The 11,621-nt window shown below is 41.4% G+C and overlaps 2 protein-coding genes across 2 annotated transcripts in view; both read right to left on the reverse strand.

Moving 5' to 3' along the window:
• Window positions 1–819: 819 nt before the first annotated feature.
• Window positions 820–4,379, reverse strand: rom1a (retinal outer segment membrane protein 1a). The gene is made up of 5 exons (XM_008428034.1): window positions 4,260–4,379; window positions 3,766–4,010; window positions 2,143–2,573; window positions 1,807–2,053; window positions 820–1,610 (listed from the first exon to the last, which is right to left on the reverse strand). The coding sequence occupies exons 2-5, from the start codon at window positions 3,913–3,915 to the stop codon at window positions 1,407–1,409; spliced, it is 1,032 nt and encodes a 343-aa protein (XP_008426256.1). The 5' UTR covers window positions 3,916–4,010; window positions 4,260–4,379; the 3' UTR covers window positions 820–1,406.
• Window positions 4,380–5,524: 1,145 nt separating this feature from the next.
• LOC103476172 (filaggrin) overlaps window positions 5,525–11,621 on the reverse strand; it is a 7,035-nt gene continuing 938 nt past the window's right edge. Inside the window, exons 2-7 of the mRNA XM_008428312.1 lie at window positions 10,014–11,617; window positions 9,629–9,657; window positions 9,134–9,295; window positions 8,016–8,082; window positions 7,800–7,904; window positions 5,525–7,067 (exon numbers count right to left, since the gene is read on the reverse strand). Coding sequence (XP_008426534.1) covers window positions 6,222–7,067; window positions 7,800–7,904; window positions 8,016–8,082; window positions 9,134–9,295; window positions 9,629–9,657; window positions 10,014–11,617 — 2,813 coding nt within the window. The 3' untranslated portion in view covers window positions 5,525–6,221. The remainder of the gene's footprint in view (window positions 7,068–7,799; window positions 7,905–8,015; window positions 8,083–9,133; window positions 9,296–9,628; window positions 9,658–10,013; window positions 11,618–11,621) is intronic.

An 11,621-nucleotide genomic window follows, 5' to 3' on the forward strand; every position in this document is an offset into this window, starting at 1 on the left:
TTGAACAACAACCTATTGAATTGTAATTAGGTCATTAGAAAGCAGTTTTTGCATGTTTGAGCCATCCTGGACATTATGCCAGTCCATCACAGGACAAAACATGCACCATGTAAATAACCTAACATGTATGTAGTTTGTCATACTCTGAGAAAACCCACATGTGTCCATGGAGACCATGCAAACTGTGGATTAAAAACCAGGACCTTCTTTAAGCAAGACAAAAGTGCTAACAATCCCACCACTTTGCAGTCAGTAATAATACTAATTCATATTATTTGTATTTTACTAATTCATATTATTTGTATTTTATTACTAATAGTAGTAGTTGTAGCAGCCATAGTTGTGTTAGTGGTAGTTGTAGAACTTAAAAACATTTCCACAGACTGAAAAATAAACTTGAAAAAATAAGATCCACGTTCGAAGAACAGAGCATCCAAACTCTTAGGGGTTTTGTGGAATTGTATGCCACAGAATTGTTTACATTTTTAGCATTTAAATACATGCACAGTTCCCTTCGCTTGTTCCTTCCACCTGACACAGGTGAGCAAATGCAGAGTTCAGCAGGATGGGGATTACAGCTGTAAATGGGTTTAGCAGCTTTAACAAAGGTGTCAGGACAGGGGACACACTTGATGGCTTTAACTGAATTACTGACACCGCTTAATCAATCTTCTTAATCCTATTCCTTCATGAAAGAGGAGAAGCAAGGGCAGAGATGCAGGCTGGAGGACTCGCCATGAAGAGAAATGTATTACAATACTCGCATGTGCTTTATTTACGTTAGAAAAAAAAAAAAGGAAAAGGGACGCCACGCCATAAGGCATTTAGTAACTTCAAACTTTAATAAGTCATCTGTTAAATTATGTCATAGTCCTGTTACGCAGCGGAGCATTGCGCCTCATGTCTCTCTACGGTCAGCTTTACATCTCTGTTTTCATAAGTCCACAAAAATCATCTGTGTACACTGCCTCATCAAATACTGCTTTATTGCTTTTGGTCGTAAGAATGCAAATGGTAGATCACTTTCAAAAGCAACAAACAAATACAGTACAACAGTGACGGGTTACCAGTCATGTACAGGTCGCAACAGGAAAAAATAGAAAGAAATTTTAAGAAGTGGTACTTTATTTTGACAACGTATATTCCTAGAAAATTCTTTGGGTTTTTTTTATTTTTACTGTAACTTTTGTGCTTCTTTTATTTGTACTGAAGGTTCCTGGGTGGAGTTTTAATTTGAAGACCTTTCTGAATTATCTGGCATCGTCCAACTGACAATAAAAAAAAACACTTTCTAATCTCGTGAGATTCATAGACATTTGTTTGGTTGAATTGCCCTTTTTTTTAAAAGTTGAAATAAATAATGATCTCTGTAAAAATTATTTACATGTCTATACAGGGTGTGCGGTTTAGGCGGGCGCAGTGGTCGTCTCTCCTTCTTGCACCTTGTTTTTGAGCAGCAGGAACGTGAGCACAGGATCTAGGTACTCCATCACGGTTTCCTTCACTCCCTTCTCCAGCAAGTACCCTTCGGTTTCGATCTCCGTGTTCTCCTTTCCTGCCACTGCTTCCATGGCAGTCTGCAGGAAGCGCAAGCTCACCAGCACGGAGCCCTTAGGCGGGGAAAGAAATAGAGGAAGGAATGAGAGGCTGGCAATGTAAATATCAACTCAACCTGCTGCAATAAGGGACTTTGTTTCTTATTTACCAATGAACAGAAAGCCAGAGGTCAATGGCAAATCAAAAAAACTCATGGAAACACCAGTTTGAAAGTAGCAGCAGTCAACTTAAAACGTTTTCCAAGTTTACCTGCAGGAGGAAGATGGACAGCACTCCAGCTCCAATGGTGTTCATCAAACCCATGTAGTAGTTGACCAGGGCCTCTCTGCAGCCTCTAAGGTAGATGTTGAGCTCCTCGGTTTGGTAGTCGTAGTTGTAGTGAGCTGAGTTGTTGGTCAGGCGATACTGGATGCATGGTCGCGGAGAGCTGGGGTTGCAGCAGCTGAACGGGACTCCATCCACCAGGTAGCGTCCATCTACATTGCTCTTGATGCGGCTACAAAAAGACGTAAGAGACCACAGCCTCAGGAAGAGTTCTCTATGGATATGTCTTCATGGGGAGCTCTTTTGGTCTCATCTACTTACTTTTTCACTTCCGTGGAGCTAAAGTCAAGGTAGCGGTTGCTGATCCACTGGATCTCAAACCAGTCCCTGAAGTCATTGTTCCCGCAGCACTGGAACTCCATCTGCAAGCGGTCGATGTTCTGCTTCTGGAAGCAACGGCCTGGGGTGTCCGTGTCCTTGTAGAAGCGGATGCCGTTCCGCAGGCCGGCTTTCAGCGAAGACTCCAAGCTGCCCTTCATGGCATAGCTCATGATGATGGCGAGCAGCATGAGGACGGTGAAGAAGCACGAGACAGCGAAGTAGGGCTTCAGGAAGTTCTTCCAGCGAGGGAATCGGCCGGCGTCCAAGGCGTCCTGACAGATCTTCGAGGCAAAGTAGTTGATGCCCAAAGACGCCAGACCAACAATCATGAGGGTGTTGGGCACGATATGTATGTCTGTGTTAGCCATTACCTGAAAGTCGGACATGCAAAATGCAGAAAATGTGAATTCAGTAAGTCAGGTTTCTTTGATTATGCACTCTACGTCATAAATTTATGTGCACTCATTAATAAAAAACTATGTGGAAAATATGCTACTGGTTCCATGTATCCACAAAGAGACGATGCATCACAATACACTGAACTGTTCGATTGAGGCAGTTCATTTCTGATTTACTGAAGTCATATTCAGTTGAAACAATGCAAACTACTTTCACTGTTCTTTTCTAAAATTATCTGTACACATAACCTTCACACCTTTCTTTTTTTTAAAGATTTTTTCAAACATTGAAGTGAGATCATAACTACTGTATTGTGACCTTAAACTCTCTCATGTGCTCTGCAGCAGCGCTGGAAGGGCTTTAACATCAGTTTACCACTAGGTGGTGCTACAAAAAGCAATAGGGATTTTTGCTCTTAAATGATTGAAGACTATTTAGGCTCTTTTGTTTCTGCTTTCTTTTCTGTTTTCTAGAGAATTTTAGAATTTTTAACGCAGTCTTTGTCCCATTAGACCATAAAACTTACCAGAACATCCAAGTGACCAACAGTACTTGTAACACAGTTGACATTTTCTTTCTTTACTTTGCAATTCTGTGCAAAGTACTATGTAAAAGTACATGATCTAGTTGATTCAAGACAAAAAAATTAAATAAGCTCAAATAAAAGCACACTGATTTGTGTGAGGAAAACGTGACAGCCTTCAGAATAAGGGATTAGTTTGACCGAGACCCTGATTTGAGAAATGATTAGTCAGGATCCAAAGTGGGTCAAAGGTCTGTAAACCTTTGCAGCTTCAGAGTTAATGATGTTTTGTGTTATATTGACCAATTTGTCAAATTACAAATATATTCCCAAAGTCCATGATGATGTTTGACAAATGTTTTGATACTTTGCATCAGCAATAGTATCCTAAAACTTGCAAAATAAAAAAAAAAGTCCAAAACACTTATTTTTGCATCATACCAGAAGTTACAGCTGTGATTTCATAGATTAAATTTCTAATATAGAAAAATAAACATAAACTGCATAATAGTTTTGTATTTCATATCAATAACTCCTTCAATAAAGCTCTAAATTAAATGTTATGATTTCAGCTAGTAATAATGCTAAACATTATGTAATAAAAAAGATACCAAGGATTTGACAGGCATCGCAGCAAATACCTCCGCTCTCCTGCGCAGCTCCGTTTTCAGGAGGCACCCCAGGGTAAAGGTCGTGGCCCCGGCAACCGTGGCACACCAGGACAGGAGCCACAGTCCCTGTGCCAGCTTCACCCGTTTTTGGAAGGGGAACTTCATCTTCATGACCACCATGGTTGCAGCGCGGCGTTTGGGGGGATCCGAGTCTCACCGGGGGAAAAGGGGAAGGAAAGCGACGAGCCAACGAGAGACGATGCTGTGCTTTTTGTCTGCGAGGTGAGAGGAGAGTTTAGAGTTAAGAGACTCCAAAAGTCTCAGGGTGAAGAGGAATTTCAATAAAACTGAAAGATGACAACTGAGCTGCGCACACACACACACACACACAAAAATACTGAGAAATTTAGAAAACCTCTCTCCAGATCCTGTAAGATTAAAAACTTAAAAAAAAAATTTTTTTATTTCGACATCTCCAGTGGTGTCACCTCAAAATAAACAGATGTGAATGCCCCAAAGTTCACCTTATTGGTCTCCACAAAACGTTGTGAAAAAGTCCAGTTCCCCGCTGACCGCCGGACGCCTTCCTGTGTGCCACACAGTGGATTTGGCACACTGGATTTGGCAAACCTGGATGGTGGGAGCGTCTTACTGCTAATGCCTACCTATCCTATTAAACCGGCCTGTGGATCCAGGCCAATGTCTGCTCAGCACACGTTACTCACACAGTGGGACGAGAATGACGAGCCTTATCGAATCTGACAGGAAGATATTCCTACTGAAGTCATTATTTGTGAAAACACTCGTGCTTAAGGACATTATTTTAAAGATCTTTATTCTGTAAATCTAAATAAATATGAGGGTACTAGAAATAAATCAGACATGTAAAATATATAGATTAATTCAGAGTTTTGCACCGAGCAAATTTGTATGATTTTCCTTTTGCTTTCAATATTTCAACTATTATGGAGCATTGAAGGTTTGAGGGGCAAGAAATTACTTGCATTGTACTTGACAACTTTTACAAAGATGAAATATTTTTGCTGCCATAACCAGGGGAATGTGAAGTAGCAGAGTATTAGTAATGATTATCTTCTAATGCTAATGAGGAGTTTAGAGAGACAAATATAACTCTCAGCACAGCATTAAGAGGCTCATAACATTCCCTACACAGAATCTATCACTCTGATGTTAAATATAAATATAGAGAAATCATATTGGAAACAGAAACAACTTTATTTTTTTCTGTTTAGAATCAATCTCTTATTAGATTTGGTTTTTTTTTTTTTTTTTTACATATAAAGAAAACAAATAAAGGTAGGTTGTGATAGTGAAAATAAATATATTTTTGTTTCACAGTAGAGTAGCTGACTATTCACTCACACTGCAAGATGTTTGTTGTGTTAATCAGAGAAACAACCTGGGAAAAGAAAGTGTCTCTCTGACAAATAGCGCTCTTTAGTGTCAACCTGAATGAAATTGTCTAAACAACTTGTGTCCAGGATGTGTGGGGTCTGTCCTTTTCCGGATCCAGTCACATTCATTCACATTCTTTCGGTAGCCTTATAACCAACATAAAGTTGGCGATAAAGCTAAAGTAGGACATACTGTTCATTTTAACATTTGACTGTTAATACGTTCAAATAAATTTTAGGTTATCTACTCCAAAAATTATTTTTTTATAACATAGTTAGAAAACTACAAGTTCATTATTTTAGATTCAATTATATTGATCTGTGTTAGTAACCTAAGTATAAAAAAAAATAAAACAAATGCATAAAGTACATACTGAGTCTAACTTATTTGCTTTATTAGGTGGAATATAGACAGACCTACATGTGTTGTGATCGGGTGTTTTGACCAGCTAATCGAGTATTGTCACAGTTTACAGTTCAAGAAGGTACAAAGAGGTCACATAAAGACAAAATACTATAAATACATACAAACATACATACAGTATATGTACATGCAAACAATATTGCGTCTACAATTTCATACAGCAGAGAACACAAAAATTTAGAAAGCTATTGTTAAACATTTTTCATTTTCCTGACAAAATATTCTGCAACAAATTAGCCAGTGGCTGAATCCAAGCTTCACCGCGGTGGTTCAGTGTTTACACCGTTTTATCTCACTCCTGTTACTGTTATTTCAAACCCCTCAATCATACATTATTTAAAAGAGGACTGGGTGAAAAGCTTTGATGCTACACCGTAATAAATATTATAGGTATGTTTATGAAAGAAAAAGAATCTGCTTTGTAGCTGGGATTGTGATAAGTTCAGCAACATGTTAGTGACGAAGGGAGTGGAAGGCTTGTCATGAAACACAATGAAAAGAAAATTAGATACAATTAAAAGTTAACTGGCAAGGTACCTACTAATTTACAGTTTATTATAAAACATAAATACATTAGCAAGCATTTGAAAACTCAATCTTCAGCAACTTTTTAGTTTTGTTTTGTTTCGGTTTTTTATAGTGCACAGTCAGAGCTGAGTTCGCTCCCCTTTCAGAACCTCCTCCGGAATCCCCCCGGTCCAACCGTGCATCTCAAACCTGGCCGGCTCTCTTCCTTCACCCGACATCGGGTCGTATATGAAGTGATTGAGCAGCTGTTCTGCCGACTGCAGGCTGGCTAGGATGCCGTCTTCCTCTGGCGCTCTGCTCTTTATCAGCCTCCTGATGACCGTGTCCCTATCACTGCTCATTCGCCAGTGATGAATGATCTGATTGTCGAGATCCTCGAAGGCTTCGTCAGCTGAATGGTGAAGGCATCGCGCGGCCTCTGTTCCTCTTAGCTCTTCGTCGTGGCGTGTCAGAGGTATTTCTTCTAGGCTCGCAGACCGGATGAGGATGGTGGACTTGACATTTGGACTTGTGGTGATCCTGTAGCTCTCCTCCTTACGCATGCCGTCAGACAGATTCTTGAAGCCGGAAGGTAAAGTGTTGGCGTGGGACGATGGGACGAACTCGTTGTGAATGGTGAACTGAAGATGGGGTATCTGCAGAGGGCGCGGAGAGTGTCTTCTCACTTGGTCCTCGTTTCCCGACTCGCTGTCTTTGTCCATGTCCGCTTCTTCCGGCCTCCATGCCTGGCCTCTGTTTGATCCCGTCAGTATGAGGCGTGGGGTCTCCTCTCCCACCTCTGACCAGTCGGATTCCTCCTCCTCTGGAACCGACCCCAAAGCCTGCTCCGGTGCAGAGGTGGCTTCTTTCCCATAGTTGTGGCTGTCCATGAACTGAGCCGGTGGGGGGGCGATTGGAGGAACCATCTGTGGGAGTGCGTCACCAGAATGAGAGTGTGGGTTGACTTCATGCGGCCCGGCTGTTGCCTAAAGTGAACAGAGGTTGAAACTTAATCAATTATAGTGCCTTGCTAAAATACACCACTTTGACCTTCTCACATTTTGTTACTTCATAATCACAATCTCCGGTGTTTTGCTGTGATTGACCAATACAAAGTAGTGTTTGACTGTGAGAATATTACATGGTGCTTACCTATAGAGGGTTAAAAAAGACAAAATGAAACAAATATATACATTGTTAAATAAGTAATTAAATATACCATGAAATAAATAAAGGTTTGATTGAAATAATTAATTTGATGGACAGCTTATATATTAAATATGTAAAAAAACAAACATTAAAATTCAAAGCTATACACACACATATATACATGTACATACATATATAATGTCCATAAAATTATTTCATAGTTCCTGTTCCTGCAGCTTCACCCTGAAATAATCCAATCTGTCAAAACTGCACCTCAAAGTCTAGAGGTGAGGATAAGGGCATGGCTAACATTCATCTGTTGATCGGATATTACAAGTTTCTATAAGTAAAAGCCGAGAACGGTTTTCTTTCCGCTCCACAAATATGCATTACTTTGTATTGTTTTGGATACTTTGCAATGTACTGTTACACCTTGGCAAGAAAATATAAAGTTAAACAAAAATCAAAGACTGAAATCAATCATAATACATTCATATTTTATTGTATTGTGCCCACTTTTATTAAGTGCATGTCTGCTTTGAATGTGATGATAAAGGCAAACATCTCACGTTTATTTCTTCCATGGCGCTGGCATACTGAGCGTCACTCAGTTGCTCGGTCAATTCAGAGATGCGCAGATTCAACCTTTCTCGCTCTCCTTCCATATTCTGAAGCTGGTGGAGAAGACAGGGAAAACGCAGATTCTTCAGTAAGATAATTGGCTCACAGTACAGCTCACCAAAATATTTAGGAATATGTTAACTGAGGGAGAGTTTCTGAATCACCACTGAGTGAAGCTTCAACTCTAGACGACTATTGGTCTGTTGTGTGGAGGAACAATCATCACGGAGCCTTAAGAAAAGAGACAGAAGCAGAGTAAAGAACATATATGTGCAACATGTTACCATGCAAGTACAGTCACTACTTTATCAGTTGCCCCTTTCCAGTCAGTAAAATGTTTTACAACTGTGGTAATTATTTGTATCAGTCGTACAAAAAAAGGTGTCTAAAACATTCCTTGTAGATTTGAACCCATTTTGGGAAAATAACATTATATTGATATGGACTTGCTGTCAGTCCATGACATGAATCCCCAGTTCCACCATGACCTAAAGCTGACGTATGTAATGTGCCAGTTTGATGCTATGAAGCTTACCGGAAATTGCCTGCGCTGTAAACTACCATCCTGCACTGTGAAGAGAGAAGTGCCAAGCCAAACAAAATGGTTGTTAATCTTAATTCAATATTTGGAAGCGTGGCCAAAAATGGACAGAAAGCCTCCCTTCTGCTGTCATTGCCAAACTACAGGCAGACTACAATCTTAAAATGGCAGAGAAAATCAACACCATTATTCAGTTCGCTGGTTGGTCCAGTTGATATTCTATTGGAGAAATCCACTTGCATCAGAAATCAGAGAAAGCCCATGGATCATTGAAAGGAGATGAGAATTGAGTGGAACTGTGTAGGAAGACAATGGCCAACTGAAAATGGCTGCACTGTGGTAATACAGTGATGGACATTTGCAGTGTCCATACTCAGATGCAAGGGGCCCAGGATGTACCAAGACATTTTCTTTATCTCCTTCACACCTTGACACTACCACCACCACCAGCCTAAACTATCGATGCAAGAAAGGATGAATAACTGCTTTCTTGATAAAACTTAGACTCCCATTACCAGACAACATTTTCCCTCTATTCTATTGTACACTTTTAATTTGCTTTTGTAAACTGCAACCTTGTTTCGGGGGACCGGGGGGGCACCTGGCGTGGTTTTCCATTGCTATAGCCCATCTGCTTCAAAGTATTCTGCATAGCTTGGAATGAATTACTGGTTATTAAGTCTGCTTTTGGCTTTCTAGAACCATTCTCCTCTGATGAAGATGTTTTTATTCTGGAGGCACCTGTTAAACCTGCCCATGAGGTTGCTGAGCTCCATGCGAGTCCTCTGAAGTTCAGTTTCCAGGATCTTCTGGCTACTGATGAACTCTTCTCCCAAGCACTCCATCCTCACTGCTGTCTTCAGTAAACTTTGCTGCAGACCTTCATTTTGGTTTTGCAGTATCCTAGACAAACAAAAAGTAAAAGACTTCAATAAGTTACCGTCATCACTTTATCTATAACTTTTTCAGTTAGCAAAACCCTGAAGCAGTGATCTCAAACTCCAGTCCTCAACAGCCAGTGTCCTGAAACTTTCAGCAGTCTCTCTGCTTCAGCACACCTGGCTCCAACATTAGCTATTCAACATAGCTCTGTATAGCTTGACTACATGCTAATGAAGAAGTTCCGCCATTTAATTCAAGTCTGTCAGACAAGAAACATGTCTAAAGGTTGCTGGACTCTGTCCCTTGAGGAATGCAGATTGAGACCATTGCCCTAAAGGAAAATATTGGGCTTACATGATCCTGCCAAAGTCATGCGATTTTTCCTGTATGGGAAAAGAAAGAAATATGTTGGTGAGATGAAAAACATTCAAATGGAAGTACTGCGGTACTGCTAAAGTCTAAACACTAAAGAGGTTTAAAAAGGACATAAGAATAAAAACCATTAGTTTGGATGCTGAATTGATTTCCATTACTTTTGTGCATAGTGTCTAATCTATTGTTCTGCCGCAAATCTATTTTCCACCATGCCGTGCATGCACTTGCCAGAATCAATAGGAAAACAAATGAGACAAATATTGTTACATAACTTATGTTTTTTTTTTGGGGTGACTCTTCCCTAAAAGTGAACGAACTCTAAAGATAGATTGCATGCAGAAGTTTAGACTTAGTAAGACCATACTTTAACATGGAATGGCCCGGAGAAACTTGTCCGTTCTTCATCCAAACCAGAGGGATTATTTGTGTTGCTGGGGGAATCAGTGCTGACAAGACATTCTGGCTTTCTGTGTGAAGGTGAACTAATAGCAGAATACTCCTTTAAAGTATGATGATCATCAAGAGTGTTGTGTTCAAGATCACTGTTCAGGCTCAGATCTGCCGGAGATTCAGGGTGATGGTCATGATGAAGATTTGCTTGGTGGTATTCAACTTGATGATGCTGAACATCTGGATTGTGATGGTCTCTATGTTGATGACCTGGGGTATGGTAGCTTTCATGGTGAGGACTTGGACTGTGACAGTCATCTTCATGATGGCTAGCTGGACTACAATGAGCTTCATGAACACTGCCTGGACTATGGTGGACTGTCTGCTCATGACCTGGACTGCTGTGACTTTCATAATGATGGTGTGAATGGTGGGGATCTTCATGATGGTCAACTAGACTGTGTTGCACTTCATGAGCATGGCTTGGGCTGTGGTGGTCTCCATGATGATGGCTTTGATTGTGGTCATCTCCCTGAAGATAGCGTGGGGTGTCCTGATCCCCAAAATCTGGATGGTCTGGATTGTGGTGTTCTTTATGATGATGGCCTGGACTGTGGTCATGTCCATGATTATGACCTGGAGTGTTCTGGTCTCCATGATTACGATGGTCTAGATTATGCTGGTCCCCATGATTCTGGCCTTGACTGTGATGAACCCTGTGGTGATGGCTTGGACTGTGATGGTCTCCATGTTCATGGTGGACTGGACCATGGTGGTCTGCATGATGTTCGCCTGAACCTGTGTAGTCCCCATGATGGTGGTCTGGACTGTGATGGATTTTATGATGAGAATGATGACCCGGAGTGTGGCTGTGGTCAGGACTGTGAGGGTGTTTAGGGTGAAGATGATGGTCTGGACTATGGAGAGCTCCATGATGATGGTGGTCTGAATTGTGGAGGCCTGTGTCATGATGATGGCCTGGACTGTCGTGGTCTTGATGATTATGACGATGATGATGATGGCTTGGACTGTGGTGGTCTTGGTGATGATGATGGCTTGGAATGTGTTGGCCACCATGATGATGGTGACCCAGATTGTGGTGGTCAACATCATGATGACCTGGACTGTGGAGGTCACCATGATGATGGTGACTTGTACTGTGGTGGTCAACGTCATGGTGATGTGGGGCTGGACTGTGGTGGTCGCCATGATGGTGGTGACCCAGATTACGATGGTCAACATGAGGATGATGGCCTGGACTGTGGTGGTCACCGTGATGTTGGTTGCCTGGACTGTGGTGCTCTGTGTCATGATGGTGGCATGGACTGTGGTGGTCTTCATGATGATGGTGGCCTGCATTGTGATCATCTCCATGGTGGTGGGGTTCTGCATCTTGATGACAGCCTGGACAGTGGTGACCTCCATGATGATGATGGCCTGGACTGTGGAGGTTCCCATGATGATAGTGACCTGCACTGTGGTGGTCGCCATGGTGATGGTGACCTGGACTGTGGTGGTCATCATGGTGATGGTGACCTGGACTGTGGTGGTCGTCATGGTGACCTTGGGTTTGGTGGTCTCC

The sequence above is a fragment of the Poecilia reticulata genome, linkage group LG14 (assembly GCF_000633615.1).
Source record: "Poecilia reticulata strain Guanapo linkage group LG14, Guppy_female_1.0+MT, whole genome shotgun sequence".
NCBI classification, from domain to species: Eukaryota; Metazoa; Chordata; class Actinopteri; order Cyprinodontiformes; family Poeciliidae; genus Poecilia; species Poecilia reticulata.

What these genes read in the sequence shown, in the direction of transcription:
- rom1a (XM_008428034.1), bottom strand. Translation starts at nt 3,915, where the DNA reads ATGGTGGTCATGAAGATGAAGTTCCCCTTCCAAAAACGGGTGAAGCTG. An exon ending in AGCTGCGCAGGAGAGCGGAG is followed by an intron (nt 2,574 to 3,765) that starts GTATTTGCTGCG and finishes TCCGACTTTCAG; the next exon opens with GTAATGGCTAACACAGACAT. An exon ending in AGCTCCACGGAAGTGAAAAA is followed by an intron (nt 2,054 to 2,142) that starts GTAAGTAGATGA and finishes GTCTTTTTGTAG; the next exon opens with CCGCATCAAGAGCAATGTAG.